The 26,194-nt window shown below is 42.0% G+C and overlaps 1 protein-coding gene across 3 annotated transcripts in view; it reads right to left on the bottom strand.

Moving 5' to 3' along the window:
* The window catches only part of GMDS (GDP-mannose 4,6-dehydratase), a 716,505-nt gene that overhangs the window by 395,135 nt on the left and 295,176 nt on the right, over nt 1–26,194 (bottom strand). For all 3 annotated transcript variants that reach the window (XM_056521038.1, XM_056521041.1, XM_056521039.1), the window contains one exon: nt 21,292–21,396. In XM_056521038.1, coding sequence (XP_056377013.1) covers nt 21,292–21,396 — 105 coding nt within the window. The remainder of the gene's footprint in view (nt 1–21,291; nt 21,397–26,194) is intronic.

Genomic DNA, 26,194 nt, shown 5'->3' with positions numbered 1-26,194 from the left:
TTGTGTCTAATCATATGCAAGGTTTGTGTATTTTATATTTTAGATGCATTGGATTAATAGAAACAGTTGGTTGCAGTGCACATCAAGCAATAAATATTCTTTCATACCAATATTGCTCCGATAAGAGGTCTGTCTGTACTGTGATACGAGCAGAGCACAGGGGGTTGTGGTGTTTTCAAGTATTCATCCTCTGCTCCTAAATAACCAGGAGCTCACTTCTACCATTTCCCTTTGCGGGTTCATACTGCTCCAGTAATATAAACACAGAGCTCAGGGTGTTCACTATTTACAGCACCTCACAAAAGTTTTTTACGGCCGCATTAACTACCCTGTTTTATGACACCCTCATAATTTTATTTTCAGGGCATATTATTTAACAACTGCATCTATCAAATAAATAGTGAAACTCATGGAACACTGCCAAGATGCCAATCACTTACATGTATTTTCTGCCATGTAAACGGAGACAATCTACATGGCACCTATCCAAAACTTCAGGTCTAGAACATAAAAAAAAGACAATTGCATAGTTTTCAAAGAAGGAAATTCACATAACTAGACCTGCCAGTAATTGTCATAAAACCACACTATGTAATGTTGTTGCCTGGATGTTGTTTTGTTATGAATCACAGTGAATATATTCAGCCAAAAGTCTTCAAAGATATAACTAGGGGGAGTTAATATAAAGAGCACCCTTTAAAAGGATCCATATAATTCCTATGCTGCATGCAGAGTCACAATCTACAACAATCAGCAACATCCAAAGGTAAGCGTAAAGTCAATTTTTGGGGGCAGTATCACAGCAGGTAAATCACAGAACCAAAAACAACCAATGCATTTAGTTCCCTTCAGGTCCTTGACCATTTTATGAGGGAATCACCTGCAATGTGTCCTATCGTTTAACATGCCCTAAGTGGCATTTTAGTAGCTCATCCTACTTAAAGTACAGTCCCTTCCCTTGGAGCAAGCCACCATTCAGAGGCCCACACACACATATAAGCACCAGCCCTTACCCTAAAGGATCAACAACCTACCAGGGGCTGTTTTAGATAAATATGTAAAAAAAAAAAAAAAAAAAAAAAGAGAAAACAAAAAGGAAATGCCAATTTTTGTCTCAATTAATAACTTGTGTAGAAGTGTTTTGGAAGTTTAAAGGGGTATTTTGGGATTTTTATTTTATTTGACTATGCTACAGGGGCTGTAAAGTTAGTTTTGTTCATAACATAGTGTCTGTACCTGTATTTCATGGTGGTCTCACAACTTTTCTGTGATATTTACCCCAATATTTATTTTTAACAGCATACAAAATGACATTTTACCAGGTTGCATTGAGGCCCGAGACATTATATCACTAGTCAGATGTTCAGAGGGAGCCTGTCTTTGCTTCAATGGGTGGAGCGACAGCTGGGTGGGAGGAAAATCATTCTGCAAGAATTGTAGTTGTGCAACAGCTCGAGGCACCCTTGTCAGAAAACACTGGTCTAGTGCATAAAAGAGATCACAGGTGTGTTTCAATAGGTGGGGTGGCTAATGTTTGGGAGGAAGAAAAGTGACCTCACACTTACAAACAAGGAATCACAGGACTTGTAGTTTGAGGGAACGAACTTCAACAGGAAATAGCCAATTCAAAATAAGATTCAGCGTTATAATAATCTCTCAACACAGCCATTTAGCCTCAAGACAAGCACAGATCCTTCCTAAGCATGTCCATTACTGTCTGTCAGGTACGTACTAAAACCCACTTTAATGTCAGCTATACCACGGTACCTGCTACCACATCATAATGTTAGGGCCTTCTTCCCAGAACAGTTTTTGTTTACTTGAAAAATGTAATTGCATATTTAGATAAAGAATCTGTGGTCATACCCACCAATATCTGAATTATATTTTTAGTTGGTATCTACTTCAGGGCATAACCTCAGATTTCTGACTTGGTAGATTTAGCCCCATTGCCCTGACTATCCAGCATGGTTTCCACATTGTAAAATCTGTGTTGTATGGTTGGTGATACAGATTACTAGTGGAAACAATGGGATGCAGTTTGGGATGGAATTGTTGCTGATTTCAGAGTGAAACAAAACCCAGATATTCCAATTCTTAAACCCACATGAAAATGTTGTTGTGTTATAAGATAAATATACACTTTGAGATAGTAGCATGCTGCTTAGATTAAAAGTTACCATCATTAATACAATTATTTTTATGGTCTATAAAACAATAGTTATCATGAAAAATAATTTCTGCACAACACATCAGTCAGACAAAAGATCCAGCCAGACATGCTCATAATACAGTTATAATTTAAGATAAGCAAAGTTTTATAGTGCATATAAAACACCGGTCTTTATAAATATACATGACTTGATTTAGAACTCTATCAAGCCGCTTTCTATTTACAAGTGATTTGATATGTCTAAATTCCTCTACTTTGCAATGCAGAAAGCTGGTAGGGGTAGGGTGAAACAATTCTCCCAGCAAGCAAAAAAATTGGCTTCTGTCAGAGTTAACAGCGATGCCAGAGTCTGACGCCATATGTACTGTATATCAGAACCTTCATGTTCCAGTCGCTTATCGCTGTGTCAAAATAATGGAATGTGCATATACAAACAGTCTTCTTGCAGTCGGCTTTTTCATTTGTTCTCACTTAACTTCACTGATTTCTATACACTGTGAATAAATGACTGCGCACTATGTCTTGTCTGGCATTACTTAAATGTAGAGATATACAAGCTCCATTACTTTAATCTTCTCTATTTATAATCTGTTCATGCACAGAATAAAAGTGACAGGACCAACCATTTAGACCGTTAATCGTCCAACACTTACACTATTAGCGTTCACAAACTAAAAGTGAACCATTATGATGGTCACTGGCTTATGGGACAAGAGGAACAGAACAATATCAAGCATTTATTTCAAAGCTGTAAGAGCTAGCCCTCTGCACAACCTTCATCCCCATTAGAAGGAGCCCTCCAATACTTGGCGTCCATGTGGTCTTGGCTAGTAGGAGTGAGTCTCATGTACATTTTCTGCAACTTAAAGGGGTACTCCACTGGCCAGCGTTCGGAAGTAAATGTTGCGAACGCTGTTTTCACGCTGGGGGGTCGACCATGCCCCTTGTGACGTCACGGCCACGCCCCCTCAATGCAAGTCAATGGGAGAAGGCATGACGGCCGTCACGCCCCCTGCCATAGACTTACATTTAGGGGGCATGGCCGTGATGTCACGAGCGGTGTGGCAGACCCATGCAGCGCGAAAACAGCATTCGCAACATTTACTTCTGGATGCTGGCCAGTGGAGTACCCCTCTAAGAAGTTTCCTAACAATGCCTAATGTACAAAAGTTTTCTAACAATTGTAGATGTCATTGTTGTGAATTACCAGTTTTAAGGACTACTTAAAATAGCTTGTTTGAACTGCTCTCTGCAGAAAAAAAAATACTGAAAATTTAACTTCCTTGAGGTTCCATAGCTGTAAAAGGGAACATTAATGCCATTTAAAGCAACCTGAAGTCTGCAAGTGGGCTGCAGCCGTAAAAGTACTAAAGGGGTTATATGGAGAAAACTAATAATTTGCACCATGGTTGGAACAGAGTCTTCGGGTACAAGAAGAAAAAGCACCAAGGACAAGGAAAGAATATAAGACTTAACGCAAGTGAATTGCTGAGAGCCCAAATGAACACATGATGAAAGTGGTGTTGTTTGTAAAACTTATTTATAAGAAGTAAAATAAAATTGTTTGCAAGAACTCGCATCATTTGCTGCAAGAGGTCTGAACAGTGAGGAAAGGGAACCTCACAGCGAGAGCACCACTACGACTCTCTTTGAATTATAAGCACATATTAAGGCTAGGACTCCACTGAGATTTTTGCCCTGTGATTTTTACGCATAAAAACACCAGAAAAACTGCCACAGTTTTTCCCTGCGTTTTGGCGTTTTTTTCTGGCGTTTTTACCTTTGTGTGGAATTTGCCATTTTTAGCCCCTTTGGCGTTTTTTTTTAACGAAATAGTTGGGTACCAAAAATCTAAAATAAAAAAGGATGCAGTAGCGATGTAAACATGTATTTTACTAAATGTTTATTTTTTATAACAACATTTTAATACATTTTTTTGTAAAGTGTGTGTGTGTGTTTAACTTTTTTTTCCACATTTTTTATGTAGTACTACTACTCCCAGCATGGAACAGTGTGTTCCATGCTGGGAGTAGTAGTAACTGTACTATAGACATATCGCCCCGCGTGTCAGTCTGACACCCGATGCGATCGTCCATTATATAGCAGAGAAGCGGAGCGGCTCTATACAGCACTTGCACCTCTGCTCTGTACTCTGAGTGATGTTCTATTCATATTTTCCGCCCAGAGCTGTGATCGGCCGGATGGTTGCAGTCAATTACAGTTCTGAGGAAAAAATGAATGAATGAGTGCCCGGCCGGAGTATAGTGCAGAGCAGGGATGCGAGCACTGTATACAGCCGCTTTGCATCTCTGCTATAGACAGGACGATCACAGCGGGTGTCTGTAGTGATACCCCCTGTGATCTGTCACTTACTGCAGGTATTCCTACTCCCAACATGGAGCACACTCTGCTCCATGCTGGGAGCTGTAGTACCTGCATTAATAGACAGATCACAGCGAGTGTAACTTCTGACAATCACTGCGATCTGTCTATTAATGCAGGTTCTACAGCTCCGAGCATGGAGCAGAGTGTGCTCCATGTTGGGAGTAGTAGTAGGAAATATCACAGCGGGTATAACTCCTGACACCCACTGTGATCCTCCGGTATAATGTATGGATGCGGCCGGCGCTCTCCTATGGTCCCCTGCACGCCGTATATATACACATTCCGATTTCTCACAGAGAGCTGTGATTGGCTGGAAGCATCTGGTCAATCACAGCTCTCTGCGGGAAATATGAATATATATATATATATATATATATATATATATATATATATGGCAGTGCAGGGACCATAGAAGAGCGGCCTCCGCATCTATACATTATACAAGAGGATCGCAACGGGCGATCTGTCAATTAGAACAGGTACTACTACTCCCATCATGGAACAGTGTGTACTACCTAAAAAATGTAAAAAAGTGAAAAACACACACACTACATTTTTATTATTGTTGACTACATTTTTAGTGCTTTACCCGCTAACATAAATAGATCCCTGTTTAAAAATTAATAAACAGTTCATAATAAAAAAGATAAATTTCGTTAGATACTATTTTTTCCATCACTACTGTATCTTTTTTATAATTTTTTTTATGGTACCCTACGAAATTTTAATAAAAAAGGTATCTCCATAATTTTTTGGGATTGCTAAAGTCCAAAAAAGAATAAAAACTGCCTGCAAAGCGCAAAATTTTAAACCAACATGGCGTTTTTCTTGGCGTTTTTGCTCTCCCATAGACTTCTATGGGAGGAAAACGCCCGATTTCAGGGCAAAAAATGCCAAACTAGGTTTTGTCGGGCGATTTGAAAATCCAGCCTCTGAGCCCGAAATGGCTGAAAAACGCCAAACTGTAAAACGCCAAGTGAATCTGGCATTTTGTAATTTACTATTGACTTGCAGCTAACATCTGGCCTTGGCGTTTTTTCACTGAAAAAACGCAGTGCGGGAGAATTGGCGTTTTTAATGGCGTTTTTGCAAAAAAAACCTCAGTGGAGTTCCAGACTTATAAAAATAAAAAAACAAGCTATATTGAACTCTCCCAAACCCCAGCCATTGTCGCTCTGATGCTCCCAATCCTCTACTGGTCTTCACTTTTTCCAGGTTCCTGTGACATCCCGACCAAACAGAAACTGGCAAAATCCAATCAGCAAATCAATGATTGAGGCAGGGCACCGCTGTGGATATTGAAAGGTGGTCCAGTTCCTGTGGAATCGGGAGGTCACAGGGACCCCGGAGGCATTGATCTATCAGTTGTGGGGGACTGGGAGATGTGAGTATAGTATGTTTATGATTTTCACACCACTACCAGCTAAGGAGCAAATTTTAGTTTTCCAATCCATTCAAGGAATAGCCCCTCGGCTGTGTCTTCTGCCAAAATGCAAATGTTTAATTTTCTACAAACTTGTAAAGGAAAGTGGTATGACAATTTGATATGGGAACCCATTTGTAACCCCATTGGAGCTATGATTTTAACACTAAACAGCAGTGCGAAACTGGGAAAAAAACATGCACATCTTTAAAGGAGTATTCCAGGACAAAAAAATGTTTATGAATCAGTGGGGGTGCTTTTAAATTTACAAATCATGCTCACCTGCCCTGATCCTCTGCATTAGCCATTCCGGGCCCTGCTGTTTCTCGTCCTCACTGCTCCCTTATTCCTGTGACGCATCCACAGGAGCTACATGCCAAGGCAGGTCACTGCTCTCGGGTCAATTACTCGTAAGCTTAATTCAGGAGTCGTCTGCCCAGGTGAGAGGAATAGGTGCTCTTTCAAAGGATGAGTACTCCCTTCACAAAACACATTAAATATGGTCTAGGAATTGCTGACAGGTCTTTAAGGAAATTCCAATCTTGTTTGTATGACAAAACAGATGATTTTACTTTGTAAACATTACTATCCTATGTTGCAGCCGGGATACCACACATGCTTCTGTAGAGTAAGAATAATAAATCACGGGATCTGCTTCCTATTAGACAGTGCTTGCAAACATCTGATAAAAACAAATGACAGAACATGCAGAGTAGTAATCCAGTAATACGAGGACCTCACAGAACAGAAACTCGTGTTCTTCTAGAACAATATGGCATAACATGCTCTCCACCTAGGAGAAATTACAGTAGAAATCTTGATCTTAAGGAAAGATACAGAATAACTTTTACAGGCTTTTTTTTTTTTTTTTTATAAAAATCTCCATGTCTGTTAATAAGCATGGCATGGGAGAGGTCAGCCAGCCAAAAAGAAATCTTTACAATGATGTCATCAGCACCTTACCCTGGGAATATTTCTGCACATGTAATGAACATGGAGCCTGGGAATCTGGAAATGTGATATAGACACAGTCCGTCTCTTTTGGCCATAGTATAGTAAAAACATAAAATTTATTATTAAAAATCAAGTGAATGTAAAGCATTTTATATAGTTTATAAATAGCTGAAAATAATATGCCTGGCCTTCAAACAACTTTCAAGGGTATTGTAAGTTTTAGAGTTTTTAATAAAACAAGTATGGATAAATACATTTAGAGAGAGAGATGTCCCTTATTGGGGAAAAAAGCTCAAAAATCTTTCTAAATGATGGAATACTGTACTGTACTCACTCCAGAGTGTAATTACCTATAAAACATGATGAAAAGGAATATTACAGTAGAATCCCCCAGTGCCATTTAATCCCCACTTATCACCCCCCTGTACCATTTCATCCCCACTTATACCTTGTGCCACATCATTTCTTCTTGACCCCCCCCCATGCCATTTCATCCCCCTTTATACCCTGCACCACCTTACTCCCCAGTTCCTTGTGCCAAATGATCCACCCCTTACCCCTGTGCCACATCATTTCCTCTTGATCCCCCTGTGCCATTTAATTCCCCCTTTATTACCCTCTGTGTAAATTCATTACCCCCTCTTTATAAGGTAGCATGGGAATAAAGGGGGAATGAAATGGCACGGATGGTGGTAAAGATGGGCAGATAAATTTGCACAGAGGGTAATAAAGGGGAATTAAATAGCACGGGGGGGGGGGGGGATCAAGAGGAAATTATATAGAACACGGGGTAATAAAGTGACACGGGGGGGGGGGGATCAGGGAAGCAGGGGGGGGGGTGAATGATGTGGCCGGCGGACATACAAAAGCAGGAGACCACTGCTTCTGTGCTGGGGCTTCTGCAGGAGGGTGCAGAGGTGGCTACTGGGGTATTGGCTCTACCTCCTGACGGTGGCCCTGTGTACAAGGTAGGGCCAGCATATAAGCCTGGTTGTCACCTATTGAGAGTGTTTTTCCCCTAATGGGAGTGTTTTGTCCCCTTTTGTGTGTGTCTGCATCCGCTATTTGGCGTGTCCCCTATTCGGAGGGTGCAAATACATTAAGTCTTATGGGACTCTGCCAGGGAATTGAAAACTGTCCGCTATTGGGAGGTGTCCGCTATTGGGAGGTGTCCCCTATTGGGAGGTGTCCACTAAGGGAGATTTTACTGTATATGTCACTATGAACCTTAACCCCTTAAGGACGGAGCGTTTTTCTGTTTTTGCACTTTCGTTTTTTCTTCCTTACCTTTTAAAAACCCTTTCAATTTTGCACCTCAAAATCCATATGATGGCTTATTTTTTGTACTACTTTGTAATGACAGTCATTTTACCCAAAAGTCTACAGCAAAACGGAAAAAAAAATGATTGTGCGACAAAATGGAAGAAAAAACGACATTTTAAAACTTTTGGGGGCTTCCGTTTCTACACAGTACATTTTTCGGTAAAACTGACACCTTATCTTTATTCTGTAGGTCCTTACGGTTAAAATAATACCCTACTCATATAGGTTTGATTTTGTCGTACTTCTGGAAAAAAATCATAACTACATGCAGGAAAATGTATATTTTAAAAATGGTCATCTTCTGACCCCTATAACTTTTTTATTTTTCCACATACTGGGTGGTATGAGGGCTCATTTTTTGCACCGTGATCGAAAGTTTTCAGTGGTACCATTTTTGTTTTGATCGGACTTTTTGATCGCTTTTTAAAATATGCTATTTGGACTTTGGAATTTTTTTGCACTTACGCCATTGACCATGTGGTTTAATTAACTATATATTTTTATAGTTCGGACATTTACGCACTCGGCCATACCACATATGTTTATTTTTATTTACACCTTTTTTTTTTATGGGAAAAGGGGGGTGATTCAAACTTGTATTAGGGAAAGGGTTAAATAATCTTTATTAACTTTTTTTTGGCAATGTTATAGCTCCCATAGGGGGCTATAACATGCAGTACATTGATTCAATACACTGATCACTGCCATTGCATTCAATGGCAGGGATCAGTGTTATCGGCGGTTGATTGCTCAAGCCTGGATTTCAGGCTTGGAGCAATCAATCGACGATCGGACGCGCAGAAGACAGGTGAGGGGACCTCCTGCTGCATCGTAGCTGATCGGGACATCGCAATTTTATCGCGATGGTCCCAATCAGCCCGACTGAGCAGCCGGGATGCTTTCACACGCGGCGATCAACTTTGATCGGCGCGTCTAAAGAGTTCACGCCGATCGGCGATGTCCGGCATTAGCATGAGTCCCGGTTGCTTATAGCAACCGTGACCCACCGGGTATGACGCGCGCTCACCTCGTGAGCGCGCATTATATATGGGGATGCGCATAAGGACGTTCATAAACGTCCATATGCGCTAAGGGGTTAAAGCGTACCTGTCATATGCAAAAAAATTAAAAGTGATTTACTCAATTCCTGATCATGTACATATTTTTATGTGTCTACAACCTATATCCCTAACAAATAGCATTTTTATGTTGCTCACTTGCTTTTTGTTCTTGCCTTGTGGAGGTTTTTTTTCCATCTCTCTCCCTCACTGTGGATGGCTCATCTGCTCTGAGTCTAGCCTGGCAGTCTGCAAATCACTGCAAAGTAGTTTTTATGCATACATTTTCTATCTGTTCCTAGTAAAGCTGGATGCTAATCAACATAGCTGTCACTCCTGAATGTCTGATCAGCTTCTTTGTCATTCAGGAGTCAGAGAAAGCTTTGGCTGTTCAAGCATGTTGGGAGTTGTAGTTTTGCATGGCAACAGCTGGAGCTGCAGTGTTTATAAAGCACTGTGTTAGAGCAGTGTTACCTTTAGCTGTTGCAAAACTACAACTCCCAGCATACCCACACATCCTTTGTCTGTAGTTTTGCAATGGCTGGAGGCAGACAGCTAGAGAATACACAGCTCTAAAACAGAGATGTACAAAGATTGTACCCCCAGCTGTTGCAAAACTGCAACTCCCATCATGGGAGTTGAAGTATAGGAACAGCTGAAGGCTGTAGTGGTGCAATGGTGATCTCCTATACGGGATACCAACACACTTTACGGCTGGTATCCAGTATGCTGCAAAATACAGAGCAATTTGTCTGCATAAAGACAGATGACCCCCTAGTGGCGGCTATTTTCATTTTTTATTTTTTTAGTAAAATTAAAATTTTTGTTAATAAATGTATATTTAAAAAAGTTATCTTATCAGTAGTACTACAAGATGTAAAAAGTTTTTAGAGCATTGACAACAGACATATTTAACAGCATTTAGAGAGATGCTCTACAACAGCCACATGTCTCATAGTAAACAATAGTCTGGAGCTGACTCTCATTGACTTCAATGGAAGAATGTCCTAGGCATGCTCTTTGTCCTGTGCATACATAATTGCATAGGGAGGAGGGCTCGGTCTCTCCTCAGGTGATCCTCTGGGAGGCCCATAAGTCTGTTGTCCGTGGTCACTCTATAGCTTTGGGTTCTAGGCTTAAGCATTATGCTCTGGTTCGCTCCTGGGAACTCTGCGGGAAGATTTCGTGCCTTGAAGCTCTCTTACGCTCTACCTCTTCTCTTCCCTTGCTACGGTGCTTGGTGGCCGCTCGGGCGCAGTTGGGCTTTGCACAAAGAGGAGCGACAATTATTGTTCGCTAAACAAGTTTTTATGAGAAGGGCAATAAAGCCCATACTATGTTAGCCAGGCGCTTATGCGACCGTACGGTTGCTCATTCTCTTTCTGCTTTGAAAGACTCTTCTGGTACTCTTCATTACCATCCTACTCATATCTCCTGCCTCTTTGTTGACTATTATACCAAACTTTACTCGCTTCCACATGTACCACATGTATAGCTTGGAAGAAAGAAGAGACAGAGAGGATATGATAGAGACTTTTAAATACATAAAGGGAATCAACATGGTAAAGGAGGAGAGCATATTTAAAAGAAGAAAAACTACCACAAGAGAACATAGTTTTAAATTAGAGGGGCAAAGGTTTAAAAGTAATATCAGGAAGTATTACTTTACTGAGAGAGTAGTGGATGCATGGAATAGCCTTCCTGCAGAAGTGGTCGCTGCAAATACAGTGAAGGAGTTTAAACATGCATGGGATAAGCATAAGGCAATCCTTCATAGAAGATAGGGCCAGGGACTATTCATAGTATTCAGATTATTGGGCAGACTAGATGGGCCAAATGGTTCTTATCTGCCGACACATTCTATGTTTCCTTCTCAACTCCTGTCCGATCTGGTGGAACGAGAAGCTTGACTCTTGACTCTTATCTCTCCAGATGCAGCCTGCCCACTCTGTCGGGGGCTGATCGGGAGGTTCTCAATGCACCTATCCCAGGGGAAGAACTTTCGGAGGTTCTCAAATCCCTACCTGCTTTTCGTTCCCCTGGCCCGGATGGCTTTACGTACCTGTACTATAAGACTTTTTCCTCTGTCCTTGTACCTAAGCTTGTCCCCCTTTTCAACTCTTTTATGGGTGGGGAGGCCATCCCGCAGTCCTTCTTACACTCTTTGATTACCTTGATACCTAAACCCAGTAAGGATCCACATGATTGCTCTAGTTACCGACCTATTGCCCTTCTTAATTCGGATTTAAAACTGTTTTCTAAGGTGTTGGCGGTTAGACTCTGTGCCTTTCTCCCCTCCCTTATCCATAAGGATCAGGATGGGTTTATCCACTGCCGCCAGGGTGGCAACAACACCAGGAGGGTAGTAGATCTGGTGGACTTGGTCAATCGGAGATCCGAGGAGGCACTGCTCCTTAGCCTTGATGCCGAAAAGGAGTTTGATAGATTGGGGTGGCCATTTCTATTTGCTACCCTCCAGAAATTTGGTATCACGGGTAATTTTTTGACTGCACTGGGGGGACTCTACTCCTCTCCCACTGCTTCTTTCAAACTTCCTCATGCTCCCTCTACGACTTTCCCCTTGTCCAATGGCACCCGTCAGGGATGTCCGCTTTTCCCTCTGCATAGAACCTTTGGCTGCCATGATTAGGGGGGACCTGGACATTGCTGGCATCTCTTTGCATGACAGAGTTTAAGATTGGCTTATTCGCTGATGATGTTCTGTTCACACTCTCCCAACCCTTGCTTTCTCTCCCTAACCTGTATAGAGTCTTGCATGAATATGGTATGGTCTCCGGTTATAAGGTTAACATCTTTAAGTCAGAGGACCTTCCCCTCAATCTTCCCGTTTCTACCTCCACTCTCTTGCACTCCAACTTTTCTTTTAAATGGTCCCCCTCAGCTATAAAATACTTGGGGGTTCACATCACTTTGTGCTACTCTTCTTTATATTCCACTAACTACCTTCCGCTTTTTCGGGATCTTCGTGCCCTCCTGGAGAAGTGGGATAAACAAAACATATACTTTTTTGAGCTTATTGCGGCAGTCAAAATGATGATTCTCCCAAAACTCCTCTATTTTTTTTGAAACGTTGCCGATCCGAGTGCCGTTGTCTGCCCTGCGTTCCCTTCAATCAGCCATTTTTCATTTTATTTGGGGCAGGAAGAGACATCGCCTACCCATGACTTATGATGGCTAGCAGGGCGTGGGGAGGTTTAGCGGTCTCAGATGTCATTAAATACTATTGGGATGCCCATCTGCGCCATCTTGCGTCGTGGTGTTCTTACCATGCATACAGCCGCTGGATGGAACTGGAAAAACTTTGGTTGGCCCCCATACACCCTAACACTCTCCTCTGACATCTACTGTCTCTCTCTCCCCTCTGCTGGGTCCCATGACTTTTTCTAAATATGTTTGGGGTTATTGTTCTGTGAAATTTAAGCTGTCTTTCCCCTCTTCCTCTCTGTGTTCTTTCCTCTATCACCCTAACTTTCCTTCTGGTCTGTCTTCTGCTATGGTGAGGGAATGGGGTTCTAGGGGCCTTTTCTGTTGGGCGGATGTAGTAGACCCTCTCTCCTGCCCTTTGACCAGCTGGTGTCTCGCTGGGATCACCCCCCCTCTGAGCGTCTCCACTACCTGCAGTTGCAGCATTACATGTTGTCCTCAACTGGGTCTACAGTGGTTTCTCTACCTACTGGATTTGAGCGACTATGCCGGGGTGGACCTCAGGCGAGGGGACTTCTCTCTGATATCTACTCCTTACTTCTCCATCCCCCTGAGGGGACCCCTCCCTCTCACCGTTATATGGCACGTTGGGAGACTGCCCTAAACCCTACTATCACCCTTCAGTGGCGGGCTATCTGGGAGAGGGCTTCAATCTGTATAGCCTATAAAGAGTCTTAGTATACATTGATTATGGGCTGGTATCACACTCCTGAGTTATTGAATAGGCTGAACACTGATATACCCCCCCAGTGCTGGCATTGTGGGGTGGGACTGGGTCCACTATTCCATATATTCTGATCTTGCCCCCTTTTAATGGAATATTGGACTAAGGTCCAGAGGTTGCTGCGTGAGGTTTTGGGTGTCCTGGTCCCCTTAGACCCCCTTATTTATCTCCTCCACCTCTCTGACCCTTCTTTATCTAAGAAACCCTTCAAACTCTTTCAACATATTATCTTAGCTGCCAAGACCCTTATAGCCAAGTATTGGAAAAAAATCTCCCCCCCTGATTTGGTCCTGTTGGCTCATATTAGAGAGATCCGCTCTCTAGAATTCTTGACGGCCTCTCTCAATAACTCTGTTCCATTATTTCTCTCGGTCTGTGAACCCTGGGATCGTTTCATTGACAGGCAACCACCCTGATTTCCTCTTTTCTTTCTCTTTTTCTTCTCTCCCTTTCTACCATGCCTTATGTGGTTGTTGTGTGTTGTGTGTATGTCTTTGTGTGTCTACTGTTTGTTTCCCCTTCCCCCCCTTTTTTTTTGTATGTGGTTCTTCCAGCCTTGTGTCTGGAATTGTTGTCGCGTGGTAACACGCAGACTTAGGCACTCCACGGATTACTGCGGTAGTCCCAGGTACGCTACATATTGGTAACGGAGGCCTTCCATGATTCTTAATGCCTTTATTATCCTGCCTTGGCCTTACTGCCTGCTTATAACTTGTTCATGCTATGTGTTCTTGGGCTAGCCCCCTGTATTTCTACTGCATTTCTCAGAATGTATTGGGCTACGGCCCCTCTGTTGCCATTTCCTTGTTTTTCTTGTTTTTTGGATTTGTGTACTTGAAAAAACCCTTTAATAAACATTACAGTTTAAAAAAAATAATAATTGCATAAGGAGGCAAAAGTATGATAGCTGTGACCAACACCTGTTATGAACATTAGATCCTGTGTATGAGCGGGTTCATGCCACTAATGTGCCCTCAGTGGTAAATATGTCAGCAGCCTGTTAAAATGGGATGCTGACATATTTGGGGGCAATAGATTTTTTTGGCTAGCGATTACATTTCAAACATACATGCGTTTGGACAGGGAGACTAAAGCGTGATTTGCTATGCTTTAGATTCCAAAAACGAATACATATACATTTTAAAGTTTAGTTATAAGTTGACTACATTCAGGCCACTGAAGTCTATCGGGCCTTTGCACATACAGGCATGGCTGTAAATGTTAGCACCCCTGACATTTTTCAAGAAAATTAAGTATTTTTCCCAGAAAAGGATTGCAGTAACACAAATTTTGCTATTCACATGTTTATTCCCTTTGTGTGTATTGGAACTAAGTTAAAAAAGGGAGGAGAAAAGCAAAGTGAACACAATGTCACACCAAACTCCAGAAATGGGCTGGACAAAATTGTTGGCACCTTTTCAAAATTGCGGATAAATAAGATTGTTTCAAGCATGTGATGCTCCTTCAAACTCACCTTGGGCAAGTAACAGGTGTGGGCAATATAAAAATCATAGCTGAAAGCAGATAAAAAGGAGAGAAGTTAACTTAGTCTTTGCATTGTGTGTGTGTGTGTGCCACACAAAGCATGGACAACAGAAAGAGGAGAAGAGAACTGTCTGAGGACTTGAGAACCAAAATTGTGGAAAAAGATCAACAATCTCAAGGTTACAAGTCCATCTTCAGAGATCTAGATTTGCCTTTGTCCACAGTGCACAACATTATCAAGAAGTTTGCAACCCATGGCACTGTAGCTAATCTCCCTGGGCGTGGACGGAAGAGAAAAATTGTTGAAAGTTGTCAATGCAGGATAGTTCGGATGGTGGATAAGCAGCCCCAAACAAGTTCCAAAGATATTCAAGCTGTCCTGCAGGCTCAGGGAGCATCAGTGTCAGCGCAAGCTATTCATCAACATTTAAATGAAATGAAACACTATGGCAGGAGACTCAGGAGGACCCCACAGAGACATAAAAAAGCAAGACTACATTTTGCCAAAATGAACTTGAGTAAGCCTAAATCCTTCTGGGAAAACGTCTTGTGGACAGATGAGACCAATATAGAGCTTTTTGGTAAAGCACATCATTCTACTGTTTACTGAAAACGGAGTGAGGCCTACAAAGAAAAGAACAGTACCTACAGGGAAATGTGGTGGAGGTTCAATAGTGTTTTGGGGTTGTTTTTCTGCCTCGAATGTTCGCAAGGCATCATGAAATCTGAGGATTACTAACAGATTTTGGGTCATAATGTACAGCCCAGTGCCAGAAAGCTGGGTTTGTGTCTGAGATCTTGGGTCTTCCAGCAGGACAATGACTCCAAACATATGTCAAAAATAACCCAGAAATGGATGGTAACAAAGCGCTGGAGAGTTCTGAAGTGGCCAGCAAGGAGTCCAGATTTAAATCCCATTGAACACCTGTGGAGAGATCTTAAAATTGCTGTTGGGAAAAGGCGCCCTTCCAATAAGAGAGACCTGGAGCAGTTTGCAAAGGAAGAGTGGTCCAACATTCCGGCTGAGAGGTGTAAGAATATTGATGGTTATAGGAAGCGACTATTAAATTAAGGGTGCCAATAATTTTGTCCAGACCATTTTTGGACTTTGGTGTGACATTATGTCCAATTAGCTTTTTTTCAATACACACAAAAGGGAATAAACGCGTATAGCAAAACATGTGTTACTGCAATCCTTTTCTATGAGTAATACTTCATTTTCTTGAAAAATGTCAGGGGTGCCAACATTTACGGCCATGACTGTACATATTTGCATCTCATTTTGACAGGTTGCTAATGTATATGTGACACTGAGGGAACATTTGTAGTGTGAACCCACCCTTATCTGCCTATAGGTTTCCCCTTTCATTTAATCCTGCCTGTGATGATAATGCTGATAACTGATACTTACAGGTCAGGAAGTGACAGCCTATTATTAGGCTCAATGGCCAGAGTGAAAACGGCAAGACTTCAAGATTTCTTAAACAATAGGCAGCGACTTAAAAAATAATATAAAAACTCATATATCTAACTTGTGGGTTCTCATTTTTGAGGGAGGTGCAGGTTCCACAGATGGGATCCACATCTATCAGACATTTATGGAATATCCTATGCATATGCCATCAATGTCATAAAAGGAAACACGTCTTTAAGCATATCAAATGCAAATTAAGAAAGGGGGGCACTTGGAATTGTTTATGTACACACTGCTTGTGTGTAGAGGCAACTGAGAGAAAATGTACTGCTGGCTGAGAGAAGAGTGAAGGGGAGAGAACACATCAGTGTACAGGCAGGGAGAGGGTATGGCAGCACTGAAGTTCAAAAAGAATGAGCAGCTTATCCCTGCAGGGGCTTCAGGAGACTGGGAAAGCTGGGTGGCATGCAGTATGCTCCGTAATTAGCACTGCTGCATTGCAGCACAGAGGTCATGGCTTTATATTCCACCCAGGGCAAACTCTACATCGAGTTTCTATGTTCTCTCAGTCCCACTGAGATTAACAGGATTCTAATGCAAGCGAATTCTACGAATATAAAATCGGTAGTATGCACGGGCCCTAAATAGTTATTTGTTCAATGCTAAATTTGCCAAAGAGAAATCACCCAATATCAGCTGTTTACTAAGGAGGAAATATATACAATTACTTTAGGTTCTACTCTGTACATTCTTTTCCATTTAGCAGTTTCCAGAAATGTCAGAAACATTTTATATTTTTTCCTATAATGTCATGTACGCTGCAGTACTGTGTATCAATATTAGCCAAACACAAATGACTTCCATCCAAGCTGGCACATTCGATCCTTCCTAAAGCACTTAACCCAATGTAGAATGGATATCATGAACATAATAAATGTGGATAAACTACTGCTAACATATTATACTACATGAATAAGTTTGTTTATAGAAGATACACTGCTCAAAAAAATTAAGGGAACACTTAATCACTTAAGTCAATGACACTTCTGTGACATCACACTGTCCACTCAGGAAGCAACACTGATTGACAATCAATTTCACATGCTGTTTTGCAAATGGAACAGACAACAGTTGGAAATTATATACAATTAGCAAGACACCCCAATAAAGGAGTGGTTCTGCAGGTGGTGACCATTTCTCAGTTCCTATGCTTCCTGGCTGATGTTTTGGCCACTTTTGAATGCTGGCGGTGCTTTCACTCTAGTGGCAGCATGAGACGGAGTCTACAAGCCACACAAGTGGCTCAGGTAGTGCAGATCATCCAGGATGGCACATGGTTTGCTGTGTCTGTGAGTGTAGTGTCCAGAGCATGAAGGCGCTACCAGGAGACAGGCCAGTACATCAGGTGACGTGGAGGAGGCCGTAGGAGGGCAACAACCCAGCAGCAGGACAGCTACCTCCACCTTTGTGCAAGGAGGAGCACTGCCAGAGCCCTGCAAAATGACCTCCAGCAGGCCACAAATGTGAATGCGTCCACTAAAACGGTCAGAAACAGACTCCATGAGTGTGGTATGAGGGTCAGATGCCCGCGGGTGGGGATTGTGCTTACAGCTCAACACCGTGCAGGACGTTTGGCATTTGCTAGGGAACACCAAGATTGGCAAATTCGCCACTGGCGCCCTGTGCTCTTCACAGATGAAAGCAGGTTCACAGTGAACACATGTGACAGTGTTTGGAGACACTGTGGAGAATGTCCTGCTGCCTGCAACATCCTCCAGCATGACCGGTTTGGCGGTGGCTTAGTAATGGTGTGGGGTGGCATTTCTTTGGGGCGGGGGGGGGGCAGCACAGCCCTCCATGTGCTTGCCAGAGGTAGCCTGACTGCCATTAGGTACCGAAATGAGATCCTCAGACCCCTTGAGAGACCATATGCTGGTGTGGTTGGCCCAGGGTTACCCCTAATGCAAGACAATGCTAGACCTCATGTGGCTGGAGTGTGTCAGCAGTTCCTGCAAGAGGAAGGCACTGATGCTATGGACTGGCCCGCCCGTTCCCTAGACCAGAATCCGATTGAGCACATCTGGGACATCATGTCTCGCTCCATCCACCAACGCCACGTTGCACCCCAGACTGTCCAAGAGTTGTCGGATGCTTTAGTCCAGGTCTGGGAGGACATCCCTCAGGAGACCATCCGCCACCTCATCAGGAGCATGCCCAGGCATTGTAGGGAGGTCATACGGGCACGTGGAGGTCACACACACTACTGAGCCTCCTTTTGACTTGTTTTAAGAACATTACATCAAAGTTGGATCAGCATGTAGTGTGGTTTTCCACACTGGTTGTAGTGTGACTCCATATCCAGACCTCCATGGGTTGATAAATTTGATTTCCATTGATAAAAGTATTTCATACGATTAGTTCATTCATTCTGATCTAAAATGTATTATCTTAGTGTTCCCTTTATTTTTTTGAGCAGTGTATATCCATCAGAGGAATCTACAACTCACATATCCCTGAACTTGGTCTCCTGCACACTTCTGCACGAGACCACAAAGGTTTAAAATAAGAGGTGATATTTTTCAAGTTTCTATAGAAGAATTATTATTTAGGGACCACAGACGTAATGTTCTCCCACAAGCTGATTTATGAAGTTACAAGATGCCACAAAGACATTTTCCCCTTCTGCTTTCTCTCCATTTCCCATAATAAGTGACTATTTTCAGATTTAGGTTTTTTTTGCATTTACGTCTAATTAATGCAGCCCACGATGTGAGTTGGTAGATTGTATTTCACAGCGTTCTGAAGGGCGATTACATTTTGATGTAGAGTCCTATGCGGTTTGCTTTGTTTCCCACACTGTGTTCCCGCCTGTTCATGGAATGTATACATGGTTTTGTCTGTTGTTGTCCAATGTGTGCATGCTCCAGCCAGCCTCTTATCTTATAGGGAAAAGCTACGAGGGTGTGTCTACTGCAGAGGTTGGTTGTGAAACAGAGGGCATTCAGCATTATATAAGGGATTTAGGCAACATTTCTGTTCATCACAGATAGAGGACAAGTAATCATTGTTTTGGAGAACCAGAAAAGGGGGAAATACTGGTTGCCTATAACACTGGAGCAATTGTTTTCCCATACTGTCTTGAAGCTGGCACCAAGGACTTCCTGATGCTAAGCATCTTGACATAATTTGTGGAACAAGGAATGGTCCACACATGGAGGTAGGGTGTTTCCATCCCGTACATCAATAGATACTATTATGTACCAATTCCAAACAAGTTATTATCTTCATGTTTGCTTGAATACATGTACTGTCTAATGGAAACTGCTCCTCCTTCCCAATAATTACTAAGTTGGTTTTGTGTTTGGCATTTATTATAAACTAGCCTTTGGTATCACTTGATATGAGTGGATACTCAGCAATAAATAACAGCAGGTCTGTAACTCTAAGGGGGATATTTATCAAAGTTGTCTATGTCCCGAATCAATATAGACCAAACTACAGAGGGTTAGTCTGGTCTATTGTGCACCTAATTTATCAAATGGCGCACAGCTCTTGATAAATTCTGCGCACAGACTGCATGATCTATGCTTTAGTCTATATTTAAACCTGCTCCAACATGGTCTGACATTTCGGCGTACTTTCAGCCTATGCGACTTGTCGCTGAAAAGTCGCTTTTGATAAATTCAGCACCAATGCATTTTTCAATGCATTTCAGTCTAAAATAGACTTGCATGCATCATGTTCTAAAAATCCTCTAGAGCAAAAGTCGCAGAAAAGTCGCACATAATGAGACTGCGACTTTCTGTGCGACAAATTTAGACAAGAAAAACCAGTCTAAATCCTTTGATAAATCTCCCCCTAAGGATCTCCACTGGTGTTCTGACCACAGTGCTCTCTGCTGACACCTCTGTCTATGTCAGGAACTGTCGCGAAGCTGGAGAGGTTTGCTATGGGGATTTGCTCTTACTCTGGGCAGTTCCTGACACGAACAGAGGTGTCAGCAGAGAGCACTGTGGTCAGAGAGAAAAGAACAACTCAACTTCCTCTGTAGTATACAGCAGCTAATAAGTACTGGATTTTTATATAGAAGTAATTTATAAATCTGTTTAACTTTCTGGAACCAGTTGATATGTAAACAATGGTTTTCCACCAGAGTATCCCTTTATCATGTTTTTTCTTTTGGTGCAGGTCTGCGTAGTCCAAATCCTGATGAATTTTACTGCAGTTGGAATCTCCGCTCGGAATGTGAAACATACCCTAAGTTTGAGGCAGATTCCAACTGTATTGCCAACTGTATATACTTCTCCTCCTGCTGGATCCACTTCTGGTTTTGGCTTAAAAACTGCAGTGGCAGTTTAAAAAAAACCAAAAAAACAACAACTGCCAAGTGGAATCCCAGTCTTAAGGGGTTAAAAAGGAACAGAAAAACAGAGATGATTTCTTCCAAAAACAGCACCACACCTGTCCTCAGGTTGTATGAGGTATTACAACTTGGCTCCACTAACATCAATGGAACTGAGCTGCAATACCACACTCTTACTGAGGACAGGTATCTTTTCTGAAGAAATCATCTGTGTTTTTTAGTCCTGGATAACACCTTTAAAGGGGCCCCTAGACACCTTGTCCCCTATTCAAAGGATAGGGGATAAGATGTCTGATCGCGGGGGGGGGTCCGGCCGCTGGGACCCCCTGCGATCTCTGTGCCAGAACATTTATGTTGTGAACGCCCGGGCTTCCGTGTTAGTCACGTCATGCAATGCCCCCTTCATTCATGTCTATTAGAGAGGATGTGGCGGCTGTGTACTTCTGCTTCACAGCTGTCACACCCCCTCCCATAGACATAAATGTAGGGAATGACCCTGCTTTCTATTAGGAGCAGACATCTCGTTATTGGGCGGCCGATCAGTGGCCTCAGAAGTGACGGGCCGAACTCTGGTTTTTCAAGGCTCCCAACACTGAGACTGGCCTACGGCCCCTTGCTGCGCACTCTTGACCCTGGAGCCTGTAAGGGGGATCAGGGTGTGAGTATAGAGGTAAGTAACTGTTAGATCGTTATTTTAATGGATTTGAGGCCAATAAAAAAAAAAAAAAGCTGGATAACACCTAGAAATCAATTCATCGTCTTACCTCTACGTGGGCTCTCATGGTTGAAAAGAATCCCGTTAACTGCAAACAGATTGTAGGCTTCTCTGAAATTAACCACAATCCAGTAGGCATAGAGTTTGGCAGCACCTGTAAAATATGAAGAATGAACATATCATTACAATCATCCTATTACTTAAAATTTATCTTAAAAAACATAAAGCTATGAAGCAGTGTTCAAGCGTGTGTTGAAGACAATTGGTAATACAGTGGTCCCTCAAGTTACAATATTAATTGGTTCCAGGCCGACCATTGTATGTTGAAACCATTGTATGTTGAGACCATACCTCTATGGTAACCTGGTAATTGGTTCTGAAGCCACCAAAATGTCATCCAAAAATAGGAAAAAGTGAGGATTAAAGATAAATAAGTAGATAACTAATACAGATAAAGCAAATCCTTACATATAAAAGTAATAAAGATCTGCTGGGAGCTGTAAATCCCTGTCTATTTCAGTGTTTCCCAACCAGGGTGCCTCCAGATGTTGCAAAACTACAACTCCCAGCATGCCAGGACAGCCTTTGGCTGTCCGGGCATGCTGGTAGTTGTAGTTTTGCAACAGCTGGAGGCACCCTCTTTGGGAAACACTGGTCTATGTAGAGGACAGGAGCTTCTTCATGGTCCTGTACAGTACACACAATGTCCTAAAAAAGGAAAATGGAGCCGCCCTCACCTGATGTCCAAAGGAACAGGTAACCCTGGCACAGGTAAAGAGTACAGAACATGTAATACCTCCCTGTACTGTAGGGGGCGCTACCAGACACCAGACAGTGCATGCACTTCAGTAATACAGGGGTTTTACCAGTGAAATATCCATTCTGATTGGTCGGTTCTTCCAGCCATTGACACATTTCGCAGATTCCATAGCATTGTATGTTGAGTCTGGTTTCAAGTTACAATGGTCCAGAAAAGACCATTGTATGTTGAAACTATTGTATGTTGAGGCCATTGTAAGTTGAGGGATCACTGTATAGTGAATAAAAAGTCCACACACTAGGAGGTGTGTGCAGCCAGCCTACCTGCTACCAATTCTGCTTTCATGCACAGAAAGTGGAAAGCCACCCGCAGGCTTTCCTATACCCATTTTTAAAAAAATGGGATTCCAAGAACACATCTCCAGATGAAATTTGTTGTTTTTAATAGTTTCCATATTATAAAATCAGCATAAATCCAGTGCAGTAAAATCTCATGCATTTCGGACTGGGTCGCATTCATAGACTTCTGTCTATGGTAAAGCTTATAACAAGCCAAAATGCTTCACGTTACTGCACTGGATTTATGATGATTTCATAATATGGAAATAAAAAAGAAGATATAGTTTTGTCTGGAGACCTTTGCTGCAAATCCCTTTTTTTAATTGTTACTTATATAGAGTTTTCACAAATTGTACTGGCTTCAGCTTGATAATGCATGACAGGAATCTGTGAAGTTCTTTTATTTTTAATGTGGTGTTGTCTTCAGCTCCCGAGCTCTTATTTCTCTCCCGAGATGACGCATCATCCTATGCTGTCAACATACTCTGCAGTTAGGGAGAATTAAGTGTCTATACAGCATGCTGCCTTGTATAGGAGCAGAAAGGCAATGAATACAGCAGGTGCTGCAACTTAATAGATAGTAGATAGTCTACTGTAAGAAGAGATGTTCTGCAACAACTCTGGAAAGGGAACTGGTGGGATTGCTGTGAGAGGGGAGTAGGCAGGGTGGGAGGAGTGTGATAAAGAGCTGGGAATTGTAGTACCGAACAACTGCTTAACCAAGAAGTACAGGACTAAGGCTCCCAAAACAATGGCTGTATAATACAGAGAAAGTTGAGTTGTTCTTTTCTATCTGACCACAGTGCTCTCTGCTGACACCTCCTCTGTCCATATCAAGAACTGTCCGCAGCAGGAGAGGTTTGCTATGGGAATTGGCTTCTATTCTGAACAGTTCCTGACACAGACACTCTCAGTCTGTGTCAGGAACTGTCCAGAATAGAAGCCAATTCCCATAGCAAACCTCTCCTGCTCCGGACAGTTCTTGACATGGACAGAGGTGTCTGCAGAGAGCACAGTGGTCAGACAGAAAATAACTCAACTTCCTCTATAGTATACAGCAGCTGATAAGTACTGGAAGGATTAAGATTTTAAAAAGAAGTTGATTAAAAAAAAAAAACCTTTAATTGTTGGCCCTCAATCCTCTAGATGCTGTGGTCAATAGCAACCATAGAATCTAGATAGTTAAGAAAAGGGGGCCCACTGTTTGCAACACTCTTGTCATGGCATCCACGGACCCATCATGAATGTGCTAAAAATTGTTTTTAAAATATAAAACAAAAAAAGTATTAGAAACATAAAAATTTTTATTTCACATTATTGAAATAAAAAGCAAACATAACCAAGCCATCACAAAGCTCTATAGATGTACATAATAAAAATAAAGATATTTGGGTCAGAACATGGTAATCCAATTTATCTTTGACAAGAACAAGACACTTGGCAAACAGGATGTAATGAAATGCCATTTGAGGATGTACTGTACAGATGTAGAAAGTATGGAGCTAGCACATGGGGAATGGTAAAATGCTTGATAGTAATGAGGGGTGCCATGGTGGAACTGTTGAATGCTTGTTGAATGCCTGACACACTGTGCTATGTCTCTCTCTGAGCCATAGTAAGCTTGGGTCCTGTTCTGAAGTTCCCATGGATTTTAATAGGAACTTTAAAGTTGTACTCAGGTGGGAACCTTTTTTTTTTTTTCAAATTCAAAAACTTTTATTAAACAGCAAGAAAAAATGACAATGACATTAGCAAGGCAATAGAACAACAGAACAATGGCCTATCAGGCCAAAACAAGATATACTAACAGCAGAAGGATAAGTCAATTAAACCATGTGGCAATTAAATATTCGAGAATAATGAGCAATTAACCAACATCCCTGAAGCCGGGGTCGTAGTGCAGGGGTAATGGGTGAAGAAATAAAGCGGAGAAGGAGCGGGATCTACCCAGGCAGATAGACATGGGAAGGAAGGTGACACAGAAACCACCGGCAATTCACCGGAGATGAAAATGAAGCATAGGCTAAACAACACAGATAGTGGGAGAGCACTAAAGAAAAGAGAAACACAAACAGGACCAAAGAGACCTAAAGAGAGAGAGAACAAAGATTGGGACAAAACAGGCAAACACCAACCAGGGCGGAGACCGGCCAACGATGGCCACCCGGCAAATGCACCAGAAAAGACAGAGCAGATCCAAACACCTGGGCCTTAGCAAAGGAGCCGAAATTCTGGAGAGGAACAGAAAGGGGGACCAGGGAAGCCAGGTAGCAGCCCATCTAACAGCCTCTTCAGGGTGGGCAGTCAAAAGTTCCTCCATATGGCTAATGTGCGTTACCTCTGCTGTCCATTCCTCAAGGGAAGGGGGATCAGGACTTTTCCAATGTCTAGGAATAACAGTCTTGGAGGCCTAAAGAAGATGTCTGGCAAGGGACTTTTTGTATTTCGTTGAAAACTTTTATTTTAAATCAACTGGTGGCAGAAAGTTAAACAGATTTGTAAATTACTTCTATATAAAAATCTTAATCCTTCCAGTACTTATTAGCTGCTGAATACTACATAGGAAATTATTTTCTTTTTGGAACACAGTGCTCTCTGCTGACATCACCAGCACAGTGCTTTCTGCTGACATCTCTGTCCATTTTAGGAACTGTCAAGAGCAGCATATGTTTTCTAGGGGTTTTTACTCCTACTCTGGACAGTTCTTAAAATGGACAGAGATGTCAGCAGAGAGCACTGTGGTCATGATGTCAGCACAGAGCTCTGTGTTCCAAAAATAAAAAGAATTTCCTCTGTAGTATTCAGTAGCTAATAAGGACTGGAAGGATTAAGATTTTTTATAGAAGTAATTTACAAATCTTTTTAACTTTCTGGCACCAGTTGATTAAAAAACAAAAAGTTTTCCACCGTTTGCTATGGGGATTTGCTCCTGCTCTGGACAGTTCCTGACATGGACAGAGGTGTCAGCAGAGAGCAATGTTGTCAGATAGAAAAGAAATTCAAAAAACAAATAACTTCCTCTGGAGCATACAGTAGCTGATAAGTACTGGAAGGATTAAGATTTTTTAATAGAAGTAATTTACAAATCTGTTTAACTTTCTGGCACCAGTTGATTTAAAAAAAAAATGTTTTCCACTGGAGTACCCTTTTAACATGGAATTGTAAAGAAGGAAGTAACTTTGCATGGTTCACAGATTTTTCTTCTTTATTTTAAGTGTAACCGTATGGTTTTTGATATGGAAACGGCATGTCAAGTCAAGCAACACATAGATAATGCCACTGTGGTGTAGTGAATAATGCCAGTGTTTTGTTCCTGTTAGAAACGTGAACAGAGAACCAGCTGATAGAAGAGACCCCTGCAGGAAGAAATAATCCTATTGTGCTTATCCAAAGTTAAAACTATTTTATGTGAGAAATTCTCTATTGTAAGTTAGGTATGTGCCTAAATTACCTTAAAGATGATGTCCAGCGCTAAGAAATTTTATCCTGCAGAAAGGGAATAAATGTCTTATCGCTGGGGTACGACCGCTGGGACCCCACGCGTTCTCCCGTATGGGGCCCCAGTTGAGCTGCTGCGTTGGACGCTTCGCATACAGCAGGTCAGCTGGTATAAACATGCACCCTGCACTTATCTCTATGAGAGAGGCAGAGACACAGCGTTCCTGTTTCTCTGCCTCTCCCACAGAGATGAATGGAGGGGGCGTGAAACACCAGTTGATGTGCTGGGTACAAAACACGCTCGAACAGAGCAGCCCCATACAGGTTATAAATTACCCATTATAAAAATTGCACTCCTCAAAGTATTCAAAATGACATTCAGTAAGTATGTTAACCCTTTAGGTGTTTAAGAGGAA

This window comes from Hyla sarda, chromosome 5 (assembly GCF_029499605.1).
Source record: "Hyla sarda isolate aHylSar1 chromosome 5, aHylSar1.hap1, whole genome shotgun sequence".
Lineage (NCBI taxonomy): Eukaryota > Metazoa > Chordata > Amphibia > Anura > Hylidae > Hyla > Hyla sarda.
Note: the sequence above shows the minus strand (reverse complement) of the source record. Positions and strands in the feature narration are given on the sequence as shown.